At 55.1% G+C, this 13,150-nt stretch overlaps 5 protein-coding genes across 5 annotated transcripts; 2 read left to right on the top strand and 3 right to left on the bottom strand.

The window, feature by feature from the left end:
* Nucleotides 1-118: 118 nt before the first annotated feature.
* On the top strand, nt 119-4,181 carry BROUX77_007812 (uncharacterized protein; the record flags this gene model as incomplete). Its single annotated transcript, XM_073752947.1, has 2 exons — nt 119-3,084; nt 3,155-4,181. 2 exons carry the CDS (start codon nt 119-121, stop codon nt 4,179-4,181), a joined length of 3,993 nt encoding a protein of 1,330 aa, XP_073602105.1.
* Nucleotides 4,182-4,310: 129 nt separating this feature from the next.
* On the bottom strand, nt 4,311-5,463 carry BROUX77_007811 (uncharacterized protein; the record flags this gene model as incomplete). The annotated part of the gene is made up of 3 exons (XM_073752946.1): nt 4,311-4,337; nt 4,423-5,375; nt 5,442-5,463. 3 exons carry the CDS (start codon nt 5,461-5,463, stop codon nt 4,311-4,313), a joined length of 1,002 nt encoding a protein of 333 aa, XP_073602104.1.
* Nucleotides 5,464-6,919: 1,456 nt separating this feature from the next.
* BROUX77_007810 (uncharacterized protein) lies at nt 6,920-9,147 on the top strand (the record flags this gene model as incomplete). Its single annotated transcript, XM_073752945.1, has 2 exons — nt 6,920-8,605; nt 8,665-9,147. The coding sequence occupies 2 exons, from the start codon at nt 6,920-6,922 to the stop codon at nt 9,145-9,147; spliced, it is 2,169 nt and encodes a 722-aa protein (XP_073602103.1).
* Nucleotides 9,148-10,033: 886 nt separating this feature from the next.
* Nucleotides 10,034-11,187, bottom strand: BROUX77_007809 (uncharacterized protein; the record flags this gene model as incomplete). The annotated part of the gene is made up of 2 exons (XM_073752944.1): nt 10,034-11,065; nt 11,140-11,187. The coding sequence occupies 2 exons, from the start codon at nt 11,185-11,187 to the stop codon at nt 10,034-10,036; spliced, it is 1,080 nt and encodes a 359-aa protein (XP_073602102.1).
* A 691-nt stretch (nt 11,188-11,878) lies between these two features.
* BROUX77_007808 (uncharacterized protein) lies at nt 11,879-12,983 on the bottom strand (the record flags this gene model as incomplete). The annotated part of the gene is made up of 2 exons (XM_073752943.1): nt 11,879-12,643; nt 12,714-12,983. The coding sequence occupies 2 exons, from the start codon at nt 12,981-12,983 to the stop codon at nt 11,879-11,881; spliced, it is 1,035 nt and encodes a 344-aa protein (XP_073602101.1).
* Between the last annotated feature and the right edge of the window lie 167 nt (nt 12,984-13,150).

Genomic DNA, 13,150 nt, shown 5'->3' with positions numbered 1-13,150 from the left:
GATTGACACAAGAGTCTTTTGGTTTATCTTATTTTTCTCGAAACAGGAGACTCGACATCCAACGCTTTCTTTACTTCTTCCTGCTCTCCCCCTCCAACTCTCGATCAAAATCTTTGCCATGTCCTCTGCATCACCATCGCCCACCCACAGCTCCCCAATATCTGTCTCCAGAGGCCTGACTGGCCGCTCTCGATTAGACGCACTACTAGCACAACAAAACAGCGGATCTGAACAAGAAGATAGCGACTCAGAGCCGACGACCACCACGAAGCGCAAAGTCACCCAGTCGACGCCGGCCGGCCGCCATGCAACACAGAGTTCCTCCGAGCCTGAGGACGAAGTTGTCCGCCCGCGTGGCCGGTTCGCGGCGCAGATGACGGCTCGTGCCGCACAGGCTAAGGCGTCAGGCGACAGTGATGAGTCGGACGATGCCGAGGCGGGGATGACTGCACGAGAGAGGCTGCGCAGAAAGCTTTTGCGGCCAGCGGAAACGAAGCAGGCTGAAAATACGGCTGATGATAACAACAATGACGCAACACCCAAGACGAAACACCGGCTGAAGCCGAGAGAAAGTACACCCAGTCAACAGGACAGTCCTGGGGCTACAGCTTCCCAGAGCCCAGGGAGAATCCTTGCATTCCCTACCCCGAAGCCGCCTTCTAAAGCTACTATAACGATGAGCTATAGTGACGAACCGGATGCTGCGGCTGATGAAGAAGCAGTCGCCGCTGTCGCGAAGAATCCCCGTGTGCAAGCTTTGCTTGAGCGGAAACGCCGCGAACGCCTTGCGCGTGAGGCTGAGGAAGAGGCCAAACGAGCCGCGCGCAGGACCAATGCGCCAGTGTCAGACGACGACGAAGATGTGGACATGGGCGATGTCGACGACGACATTGGCGACTTCTTAGCGGATGCCCCAGCGAGCAGCACGGCGCAAACGGGCAGCACGCCCAAAAGAACTCCCGGCAAGGCACGCGCTGCAAGCAAAAAGGCTATGGAAGAGATGAACCGCGAAACGCAGCGAATCCAGCGCAACATGCAGCTGACGCACGAGGCGAAAACACGGAAAAAGTTTGACAAGAAGAATCTGTTTGCCATGTTTGACTTTAAGCCGACCGGAGCGGACGACGACGCCGACGATGAAGACGAAAAATCCGAGATGGATAAAGAAAAGACGCCACAGAAGACTGAAGTCCAGAGTGACGGTGTAGCGGCTGCTACTTCGGTTTTGTCTCCCGCTGGCAAGGAAAACGTCGATACTCCTGTCGTTTCCAACGGTACTCCCGGACAAAGCGACAAGAAACGAGTCCGGCAAGTTAAAATTCCCGATCTCAAAGCCGAATCTATCATGCTTGATGACGGTGAAATCGAAATTGTCGATTATTCAAACGACCGCTTAAGCAAAATTGCAGTCCCCATAGAGAAGATGGAGCCTGGAATGGCCACCCTGTTGCAATTTGTCGGCAAAGACGAAGGCCACGCCATGCGCCTCAAGAAAGAAAAGATGGAGTCTGATCTGCGGCGCAAGGCGCGCGAGCAGGCCAAGCGCGAGCACGAAGCCAAGATCGCTCTGCTCAGGAGCAAGGGCATCCACGTGCCGACTGAGGAGGAGCGCGAGCGTGAGGCGGCGCAGGTTGAAGATATCCTGGCCAAGGCGCACGAAGAGAACGAGCGCATTCGCAAGAGAGAGCGTGAGCGGGCAAAGAAGAACGGCGAGCTGGTTGATGAGGTTGGCTTGTTGGACGATGATAGCGATGACGAGTCATTCTGTGGCTCGGGTGACGAAGAGGAAGAGAAGGAGGAGGAAGAAGAGGGCGCTGAACCATTGGAGTTGGAGTTATCGGGGTCTGAAGATGAAGAGGATCAAGAGGATGATGAAAACGACCAAGACGACGGCTCTGTGAGCAATAGCGATGAGGAGGAAGAACTTGCCATCAAGTCCCGCCGACCCAAAAAGAAGAAGGCCCAAGTACTTTCGGACGACGAGGATGAAAATACACCTACAGCTGCTACAGATGCTATTCCTCCCTCTGCTGCGCCCGATGGTTCTAACAAGGTCATGCAGACCCCGCGTCCCAAGGCCGGACTGGTATTCGGTGCGGCTAACGCCAATGGATCTCCTGCCGCTCCAAGATCGGTTCTGCGATCTGCCACGAAACCCTTTATTCCAGGAGTGCCAATCAACGGGCCTGCGGACATGGACTTGGCCGAGATGTTTGCCGGCACTCTAAACGAAAGTCAGGACCCGGATGCCATGCCGCCAACCTTTGATGGCGCTTCAATGCCCGACTTTAGTCAAAATGCGTTCCCCATGGTCGCTGATAGCCAGCCTGACATCATCATGGCCACTCAGGAATCCGAGGCCCAGTTTGGATCACAGAATAGCGGCAGCAAGAGCCAAGCAGATGAAGGAGGGCATAGCGTTGAAACACAGGGCCGTGTTAATAGCTTCAGCCTGCGTTTCCTGCAGGGTGAGGACAGCTACGGCGTATCGAGCCAGCAGGACTCGATGCTTTCGCAAATGTCAGATCTGCAGGTTACCCAGGATCAGGGCCTGGGTGATATGAAGCCACTGAACGAGCCTCTTACGCAGGCTGATGCGTCCCAGCGAGATGGAAGCGTGGTGCCTGAGTCGCCTATAGCTGCCAAGAAGAACAAGAGCCGCCTACGGTCCAAGGAGGAGGCGATGGCGGCACTAGAATCCGCGAGAAACTCTACGCCGAGGCCGAGCCTTGAACTTGCCCCAGACGCAGAAAAGGAGGCTTTCTTGTCGCCTGAAGACAGCGCAGATGAGTTTGGCTTTGGCACCCGCTCAGCCGCAGATGTGCTGAAGGAGGCCGCGCGCAAGCAACAAAAAGCCGAGAAGAAGGCCAAGAAGCTGGCTGATGCGTTTGATCGCAAGAAGAGCAAGGCCAGCGAGATGGTTGACGACCAGGCTGAGGAATCGGATGACGAGTATGCCGGGCTGGGAGGCGCTGATGGCGAGTTTAGCGACGACGATTCGGATGCAGCGTCGGTCAACGAAATGATTGACGACGAGACCAAGGCCAGCACAGCGGAAGAGCGGAAAGTGGCGGCTTTTTTCAAGTAAGTTTAAGGTCTTGGTTGAAATGTTTGCAATTGTCCATGACATCTGACTAACAAACTCATCTTGCAGCGAGCGCGAGCGACTTGCCGAAGAGGCTCATGTCCAGAAGCTCTATAAAGACATTACCACCGGTGGCCTCCGCCGCAAACGCGGTGCCAACTATGATCTGTCAGACTCGGAGTCGGATGGCGAGCGCCGCCGGCGCATTAAACGCCGGCAGTTTGAAAAGATGCAGCGCGAGCTTCTCGCCAACGAACGCATACGCAAGACAGCTGAGGCGCCAGGAAACGAGGCATACATGCGCGCTATTGTCAGCGAATACGCGCATGACGAGGGATCCATCATCGAGATGGACATGCCGACCACCGACCTTGATATTGGGGACACTCCGTCGCAGGAGCCTGTGCCCCTGGGCACGGGCGCCCTGCCCCTGCGCAAGACCAAGCACAAAAAGGAGCGGAAGCCGGTAACTCTGCAAGATGTGCGCTCACAGCTTACGGAGCTTTTGGATGATCCATACGAGCGCGCGGCAGTCATGCAGGACAAGCTATCCGACGAGGAGGCTGATGTCGACGCCAACAGGGCGGACGCCATCGAGGTTATGGGTACGCCGACTGATCAAGACGACATCGTGGCTGGCCCAGACGCAAGACTGCCGCTACGCCGCGCGGGCTCACAGGTTATCGACCGTCTCTCGCTGCGGCGCTCGGCATCCACACTCAGCACCGGGTCTGCAGGCAGCGGCGGCGCGGCCACCGGCCGCATGGCATTTGCTGCGCCGGGATCTTCGCAGGGCCGTACGCGTAGCCTGCTTCGTGGCGCGACGAGCTCGCTCATGTCGTCGGCCATTGCAAACGCGGCGGGCTCGGCGGGCGCAGGCGCCACGGGCAGCACGACGAGTGGTGGCGTGGGCGATGCTGCGCCGATGCGCAAGGGCGCGGTCAAGGGCTCGGGTTTGAGTAGCTTTGCGCGCGAAAATGAGCGCAGAGCGGCACTGGCGGAGACGGAGAAGAAGCGCGAGGCGAAGAAGCTCAAGGGCGCGGAGAAGAGAGCACATGCGATTGGGGGATTATTTGGAGCGGGTAACTGGGAGTAGGTGGTCTGGGACTGTTCATATAGTATTGTGTGATGTAAAAGTGATATTGTTTAAATAACTAATTATGCTGATTTTATAATGAACTGCGGTGTTGAACTACATGGTGGGCATGGATCACACACGCACATTCTAAATACATACGTCTTCGTTGGAGGGCTGTCGTTAATTGCGCACATGATGAAGCAATGTTAGCAGTCTGCGTAGATATCGATGTGCAGGACGAGAGTAACGAGTAACTTACCGGCACGAACTTCCGAAGCTTGACGCCCGCCTCGGTGAATATCCTGGCCGAGTGATCGTCCATGGAGTAGCCCTGGTTATACACAACCTCGCTGATTCCGACCTGGCAGATCTTGATGCTGCAGGTCAGACACGGGCACGTATCGCAGTACAGCACCGAGCCTTCGCGGATTCTCTCGCGTCCTGCCTCGAGCAGCGCATTTTCCTCTGCATGCAGGCACAGGCACGTGCTCAGTGCGGCGCCGCTGCCGCTGCCGCCCGTGTTGCAGCGCGGGCACCCGCCGTCAGAGCAATTGCGCACGCCTCGCGGCGTACCGTTGTAGCCTGTGCTGATGACGCGGTTCTCGCGCGTCACAAGCACGCAGCCCACGCGGCGCTTCATGCAGTTGGACCGCCGCGAGGCTAGTGCTGCGAGCGACATGAAGTACATGTCCCACGACGGCCGCAGGCGCTGGGCGAGCTTGAAGTCGCTGGTCGCCAGGGCGTGTTCGAGGTCCGAGAGGCTCGAGGACTTGTTGATGATGCGCACCGAGGCGCGGCTGGATATCGACCGCATCGCTCTACCGTACGTGCTCGTGTCGGTCTCCTGGACAAAGGCCAGCAAGTCGGTCGCCTGCGATGAGAGTGTCGTGGTCCCACCGGGCGCACGGGCGGCCAGCCGGGAGCAGTGGCGGCGCCACGCCTCGGAAACAGGCGCCTCGACACTAATCAGAATGAAAAACGGGCGGGTTTCCAGCACGTCCACGACGCGCGGGTCGGTGATGCCGGCGAGCACCCAATTTTCGCGCCAGCGCACAGTGACAAAGTCCAGCAGCGCAAGCACGTCGTTGAACACGGGCTGCGTCTCGCTAAACGGCCCCGAGCAGGGCTCCGAAGATCCCAGCAGCACGATGGGCTGGAAGCCCTTGGTGCGTACGAGATATTCGGCCACGGCCTTTTTGCCGGCGCAAATGCCTACGGCGGAAAAAGAAAAAAAAAAGTTAGCATCAGCCAGGTCACAGCAGGTCAGCAGAATCTTACCGCCACAGATCCCAACCAACATAGCTTGGGCGGTCGGTCGGTCGGTCGATCGGCCGTGTCACGTGAGCAGAACACAGAGAGAGAGGGCGTGGGGGAAGTTGCCGCCGTTGGTTCGGTTGTGTGGGTTTGCGGCTGCGTGTTGCGGTAGGTGCGAGCCCGCGTTCCTGCCCGAGGTTTTTAGGCGTGGTGGTACAAAAACGCAGACACCGTAAGGGGACACAGTCCCACACTGTCTGCCGATGCAGACTGGCCCCAGGTCTTGGGGTCTTGATTTGGAGAGTCTTTGCGCCCCAAGACCAGCAGCGTCATCGCAGCGGATGATCAGGGCGCAGCGGGCCGCCCGAATCGTAAACGTCCATTTTTTGTAGATGCATAGAGGCTCTGGAGATGCACCCACAAAAGTCTCATGCATGTCTCGCCGGGACTGGCTTGCGCTGCCGGAAAGAGCCCACGGCAGATCCCCCGCCTAAATGCGTGCACCTGCTGTATCCAGGGCCTTCTAGTTTTGCCAATTAGTCATAGCCAACTCCGCCCAAGGCCGCATCTTGAAGATTTCTCATTCCGAGATTCTCGCCGGCTTTCTTTCTTGCTTGGTCTCATCGCCGCCGATTCTTCTCCCGTCTCGCTGCTTTTTTGAACGGCGCTGCCACAAATAAAAAGAAAACGCCGAGTCATTTGCGTCACCCCCACGTCATTATTCTGAGTCCCTCAATTTGCGATCGGCTTCTCTCTTCCTTCTGCGCACCCGCTGCACTCTGCACGCGTCACATACCCCGCCTTTGGTCGCTGCTAGGGTCTGTTTATCTAATCGAACGAGAACGGCGCTTCTCCAGGCTTCTTTTCCATCAGAGCCACTGAGTGTGCTGTATTTGGGGCCCGGACCAGGTCATAAGTTTCGCCCCGACTTTCTGTGACTCTTGAATCAGACGTCTCCCCCAGAAACCAGGCACCCAACCCCATCGCTTGTCCGAAGCCTTTTGTTGGTTGTTGTGACAGGTCCCCAACCCTAAAAGCCCGTGCTGCTGTATTCGGTACTTGGTGAGTAACACTCTGTCACAGATGTCTTGTCTGCTCAGCCAATGAGAGCCTCCCATCTGCTTTCGGTTTGCTGCAGTCCATTTCCCATCCCATTAGTCTTCCCACCTGTCAATGTCACTTCGACATGTGATGTGATCTTGATTGGATTTGTTTCTCTCTTTGCGCCGTTTCTACGACCTGGTTGTCTAGTCAGCACTCGACTAACTTAATCTTGTTTGCATCTCTGGTCGAAGCTTCTCTCAAGTAGGTCGTGTGATCAACTTTATTGCGCTGCCTACCTGCGTCCATAAAACTGCGCCAGGCCCTCCCTCCCGCCTCTTCCACCTCTCAACGCAAAACACCAACTAGGCAGCGGATCATCGTGACCACTGCCTTCTCGTGCGCTTCCAATCTCTTCTTTCTGGTCCGCCTTCTTCGTCAACCCCGACAAATCCTTCAACATGGCGGAGCCTCTGGCCGGCAAGCCCTTGCAGTTTGTGCCTCTCTCTTCGGAGATTGAGCTTCCCTTTTATTCCGCCCTCTTTTCCATGAAACTCGAGCACGACATGCTTAATGACTCAGCGCGCGCCATCACTGGCGCATACGAGGCCCGCGTATCCCGCCCCGAAGACAGCTGTAAGGTGCAGATTGCAGGTAATTCCTTGCATTCTCAGTACACCTCTCCCCGTGGCTCAGGACGCGCTGATGGCACACTGCGCAATACCAATACTTGGGAAGACTTCAAGAATCTCGACCGCGCCGGTCTTCTCAAGCATTCGGCCAAGCAAATTTGGGATGCCATCAAGGACGGAACCATCAACTCGGTGCCTTCGCTTCTTTCGTCCTTTATTTTAATTTCGTTTGCCGACCTCAAAAAGTTTAACTACACCTACTGGTTTGCTTTCCCGGCTTTGCATTCCTCGTGGGTTCATGCCTCTGAAGTTGCTCACATTACGCCCCAGGAGAGCACTGCCTTGGTTGAAAGTGTCGATGGCTGGCAATATCGTGTTAAGGATACCCGTCAGCATGGCTTTTTCGTTGCCAAGAAAGTGCTCCGCTCCGTACTTAACGAAGACGGCGACGAAGCTACTGAGGTGGCCACCCAAAACACATCCTTTACTGAGTTTGGAAATGAGGACGAAGAGCTCCCATATGTCTGGGTCGTCGACAGTATTGGAAGTTTTGATCGCGGCTTTTTCGATAATGTTGCTGAAGAGGACCGCTTTGTCGGCTTCATTGACTCATCAAACTATCCCCGCAACCCTGGCTGGCAGCTGCGCAACTTACTTGTTCTAATTCAGCGACGTTTCAAAATGAACAAGGTCAACATTCTGTGCTATCGCGATGTTCACAACCACCGAGATGCTGCTCGCTCCATCATAATGACTCTACAGGCGGTTGACACGATCGAGGAGCCCCTTCAGACCGCTGAGATGCCCAAGGTCACTGGCTGGGAGAAAAACGGTGCCACCTTCAAGTACAAGCGCGTTAGTTTGGCGGCGTACATGGACCCGTTGCGCATCGCAGACCAGTCCGTTGATCTGAATCTCAAGCTGATGAAGTGGCGCCTGGCGCCTAATTTGATTCTGGAGAACATTAGCAAGCAGAAGTGTCTTTTGCTCGGCGCCGGTACCTTGGGAAGCTACGTATCGCGGAATTTGATGGCCTGGGGCATCAAGAATATCACTTTTGTTGACTATGGCAAAGTCTCATTCTCCAACCCTGTCCGGCAGCCCTTGTTTGTATTCAAGGATTGCTTGGATGGCGGCTCCCCCAAGGCACCGACTGCCGCTTCGGCTTTGATGGGCATCTACCCTGGTGTCAAATCAGTCGGCCACCAATTTACTGTGCCCATGATTGGGCATGCCATGACCGACGTTGAAAAGACCAAGCAAGACTTTGAGAAACTGCAAGGCCTCATTGAAGACCATGATGTTATCTTCCTCCTCATGGATACACGTGAATCTCGCTGGTTGCCTACTGTTATGGCCAAGGCAGCTGGCAAACTTGTTCTCAATGCCGCTCTTGGATTTGATAGCTATGTGGTAATGCGCCATGGAACCGAAATCGATGATAGTCAGGTTGCTAAAACCGGACAAAAGCCTCTGGGCTGCTACTTCTGCAATGATGTCGTTGCTCCTGCTGATGTGAGTTGGTTGGTATTTTATGGGAAACTTGACACAGTTACTAACACAAAGCTATATAGTCTATGCGTGACCAAACCCTCGATCAACAGTGCACAGTCACCCGCCCTGGTATCGCACCCATTGCCTCTGCCATGGCCGTCGAGCTGTTTGCCAGTTTGCTTCAGCATCCCCTCCAGGGCAAGGCTCCCGCTCCGAAAACCACCGGACTCCATGCCGAACGCGACCCTCCCAACCATCCCCTGGGCACTGTTCCCCATCAAGTGCGCGGCTTTATTTCGTCTTTCCAGAATGTCGTCCTCCGTGGTGAGGCCTACCCCAACTGCAGTGCTTGCAGTCCGGTGATTGTGGATGCTTATCGCCGCGACGGATGGGACTTCGTCCAGCGGGCTCTGCGCGAGAAGGACTACGTTGCTGAACTTTCGGGCCTTGCTGAATTGCACCGCAAAGCCGAGCAGATGAGCGCAGATATCGAATGGGACTCAGAGGGCGGCAGTGCAGGCTGCAGCAGCATTGGCTCCGACGGCGAAGGCGAATTGCTGTGAGAGGACAAGACAACAAAAAACCCTTGAGCATGCATCGGATCCGGAGAGAGAGGGAGAGACAACTAAGGCTACACAGTACAAGCACATACACGAAGATGTGACGGAAAAGAAAATTACGATTTGACACTTACGATTTGACACGAAATGAAATGGATACAAATGACAAAGTAACCAGCGGGTGACCAGCATTTTCAGGCAAGACAGACGACGTGTGTTTTATCATCCCATCACATCGACGTCTCCGTTATACGCACTGTTTTTGCCGGATGCCAGCGAAATGAGGGGGGGAGGCTAGAATTATTATCCAAGGGGATGGTGGATGGCACACTGGTGTGCCGAATACGGGAAACTCGGCGTTATTATTAGGGAGGGATATGCATTCATCTGTATCAGCTTCATTCATTCTTATCGGGGGGAGAAACACGAGTATGGTTTTACTGGGTGTATGTAGTTCATTTTTACACAATTACTCGGCTGGTGCTAGCTCCATGTGGTTTCGTACCACGGCCAGCATCACCATCACAGCATCATTAGTTAGCTAGTTAGCCACCACACGTATACATACTTACACACTGCACTGGACAAAAGTGAAGATGCGAACCAATTTTAACAACGTAGTTAAAGGAATGAAAAAAGAGCACAAGATCTACGAATACTAGCTCTCAAAACTTACATGTGAGAAAAAAAAAAGAAAAACCAAGTAACTAAGCAAAGAACACACGCTGTCTAAGCAGTAGCTGAAGACTGCAGAGAAAAGAAGAAAAAGAAAATAACCCCCAAAATACATGCCCTCCCTCCCTCTACCAGGCCATACAGCCACGATGTAGCACGCCATGAAGAACAAACGAACAAATACGGATAACAAAACAGAAAAAAAGAAAAGGAATCACATGGTTCCTCGAGCACCATGTGGCGCATCGAGCCGTCTACGGCGCAGCGACGTGCCCATGGCATCGACAACCATTGGGTCCGAACGAATTGTGTTCTGGACCAGCCAGTCCTTGACCTGGCCCTTGAGCGCGGTAATCATGGTAGCATCGTCCTTGAACGGGGCAAACTCGACGTTCATGACAGCCGTGACCTCCTTGTCCAGGGTGCCGGCAATGCCCTCGAGGCGCGCAAGACCCTGGGCCAGGGCGACTTCGGCCTTGTCAGTCGACCCGTCGTCGGGGAACAGGACGGGCGCCAGCTGCGCCAGCGCAATTGCCACGGTAATGGAGAGCCGGCGCAGCAGTGCAATGACCTGGAACTGGACGTACGGCGCACGACCGGCAACCAGGGCGAAGACGGGGTTCATGACGTTGGCGAAAAGTGCGGGCAGGGCGGGCCGCGTCAGCAGCGTCGCCTCGGCTACGGCCATTGTCACCAGCAGCAGCCAGCGCCAGAAACGGCCCGTGTCCATGAGTCCAAAGAAGCCGAGGATGTACAGGACCATGGCGGTACCCAGATAGTGCGGCAGCAGGCGGTCGGTTACGCCGCGCTGGAGGAAGTCGTAGATGGTAATGCAGTGCTTCCACTCGTGCACGCCGGCGCCGAACCGGTCGTAGGCGAAGCGCTTGGCCGGGTCTGTCAGGGTGTCGGCGGCGGTCTTGAGCATCATGAAGAAGTCGGCAGAGTGGGCGTCGTCGTCGGGGCCCGTCGCCTTGTCTGGGTGGTGGATGGCGGCGAGGCGGCGGAAGCGAGACTTGATCTCGCGGTCAGAGGCAGCGGGCGTCACGCCCAGGGCTGTGTAAAAGTTGCCGCTGCGACTGATCTCGTAGTCGGCCTCAATGATGGTGTACACAAGGTAGGTCGCGATGACGAGGCCCTGGATTATGCGCCGGTGCAGGACATAGCGAGGTGATCCGGGAGGCGGGTGCGGGTCGCCGGCGCGGATAGTCAGGGTGTACCACAGAGACTGGATCCAGCCGGACACCATCTGTCGAGAAGCAGCAAGTTAGAGGCAAGACGGTGTGAGGTGCAAGGGTTGGCAGAGGACAAAACAAAACTTACGCCGGGGAGGAACCACCAGCCGAGAATGGACAGAGCGCCGCTGGACATGATGGCAGCTTCTCACGGAGAAATCAAGACGCGGGGCTGAGGCTCGGGGCGGGTGCAGGAGGCTTTTATGACAGCTGCACGCAGATGCAACGTGATATTCAACCAAGCAACAGAACAGACCGGGATGCGATGCGATGCAGACAGCGGAAAAAAGCACTGACGTCTGTGTGGTGAGACGAAATCAAAAGGCCAGGCGGAGGAGAACCAGCTGGAACGAAAAGACTGAAGAACAAGACTCTAGCTCAGATCAGACTCAGACTCAAACAGAGGCTCAAGGAGCGAGGCGTGATTGTATTTGTAGGCCGGTCCAAAAGGACAAGATAAACCAGTCCGAAGAAGCCACACAATCGCTAAGACTAAGGCAGCAAGGGCGAAAAACAAAAACAAAGCATGTGGCTTCAAGAAACACAAAGAGAAGAGACAGCTAATCCTTGACTGTTCCCGGATCCTTGAAAGTCTTGCAGGGAGTGGCAGGTGCCAGATAGGGTTCTATGCTTCGGACAGCTGGCAGTGGCTGGCGGTGATAATGACGTCGGCAGCTAACCCTACGTAGCATCAGGGTTACTTAGTAGAGCACCTTCACAATCAATGTTGCAACAGGAACTAGTTAACACTGATCCCACCAACTACTACCATTAAGCTATATAAAATTACAGCTACTATTGCAGAACAACTACTACTACCCCACCATCTACCACACTTGGCGTGCCGGCGGCTTGTTCTTAAGAATCTCGTCAATCTCGTCCATCATCTCCGGCGTCAGCTTGTCCACAAACTCCAGAGCGCCCAAGTTCTCCTTGACCTGATCAATCGACGTAGCGCCCATGATAGCCGTGCTCACATTCTCATTCTTGATTACCCACGCGAGCGCCAGCTGGCTGAGCTTGCAGCCCAGCTTGGCAGCGATTGGCTCAAGCTGCTTGACCTGCTCGATGATGCCGTTCCAGGTGTTCTTGTCCGTACGCTTCCAGAACCCGTTGATGAACTCGCTCTTGGTCTGCGCAAATCGAGAGCCCTCGGGGATACCTGCATTGTACTTGCCCGACAGAATGCCCTGGCGCATGGGTGACCACACAGTCAGGCCGAGGCCAATCTCGCGGTACAGATGCGCGTATTCGTGCTCGATGCGCTGGCGCTCAAGCATATTGTACGCTGACTGCTCAACAATCGGCCCAATCAGACCAAGTCTGTCGGCTACGCGCCACGCCTGTGCAATCTCATCGGCATCCCATTCCGAAGTGCCCCAGTAGAAGGCCTTGCCGTTGTCAATCAGCCAGTTGAAGGCGCGGACAGTCTCTTCCATAGGCGTCTTGCGATCCGGGCGGTGAGCAAAGATGACGTCAACATAATCAAGCTGCATACGCTTCAGAGAAGCCTCTGTAGCCTCGATAATGTGCTTCCGGGACAGGCCCTTGTTGTTGACGGGGAAGTCTCCGAATGCTGAACCAAAGTATACCTGTGGTTCTGGTTAGCCAATGCCCAATGTCCAAGTGCTTCAGGGAGTCGTATATCTGGGGGCCTCTTACCTTGGTAGAAATAACAAGGTCATTCCGCTTCCATCCGTATCGCTTGATGGCCTCGCCCATCACCGTCTCAGATTCACCAGCAGCATAGGCCTCAGCGGTATCAAAGTAGTTGACTCCAGCATCATACGCAGCCTTCATGCACTCAAGAGTGCCCTCCTGGTCGACACCACTACCGTAAGTGAGCCAGCCACCCAGCGACAGGACAGAGACCTGCAAGCCAGAACGACCGAGAAAGCGGTACTTCATGGAGTTTGTAGTTGCGGCAGACATGTTGATGGTGGTTGGTCAATTGTATATCGGTAAGTAAAGCTGGAGAAGAGGCAGGAATTGGGCCAAGTCAGTGTCAATAACGAGGTGATATTCTCGCTGTATTTATATCCGAGCAGGGCACATCAGCACAGTAGGTTAGCTTCCGAATTAGTAATACAAGGTGGCCA

This window comes from Berkeleyomyces rouxiae (genome assembly GCF_048999995.1).
Source record: "Berkeleyomyces rouxiae strain 22BRR77 chromosome Unknown BrBRR77_ptg000012l, whole genome shotgun sequence".
NCBI lineage: Eukaryota > Fungi > Ascomycota > Sordariomycetes > Microascales > Ceratocystidaceae > Berkeleyomyces > Berkeleyomyces rouxiae.
This window is presented reverse-complemented; position numbering and strand designations above follow the sequence as displayed.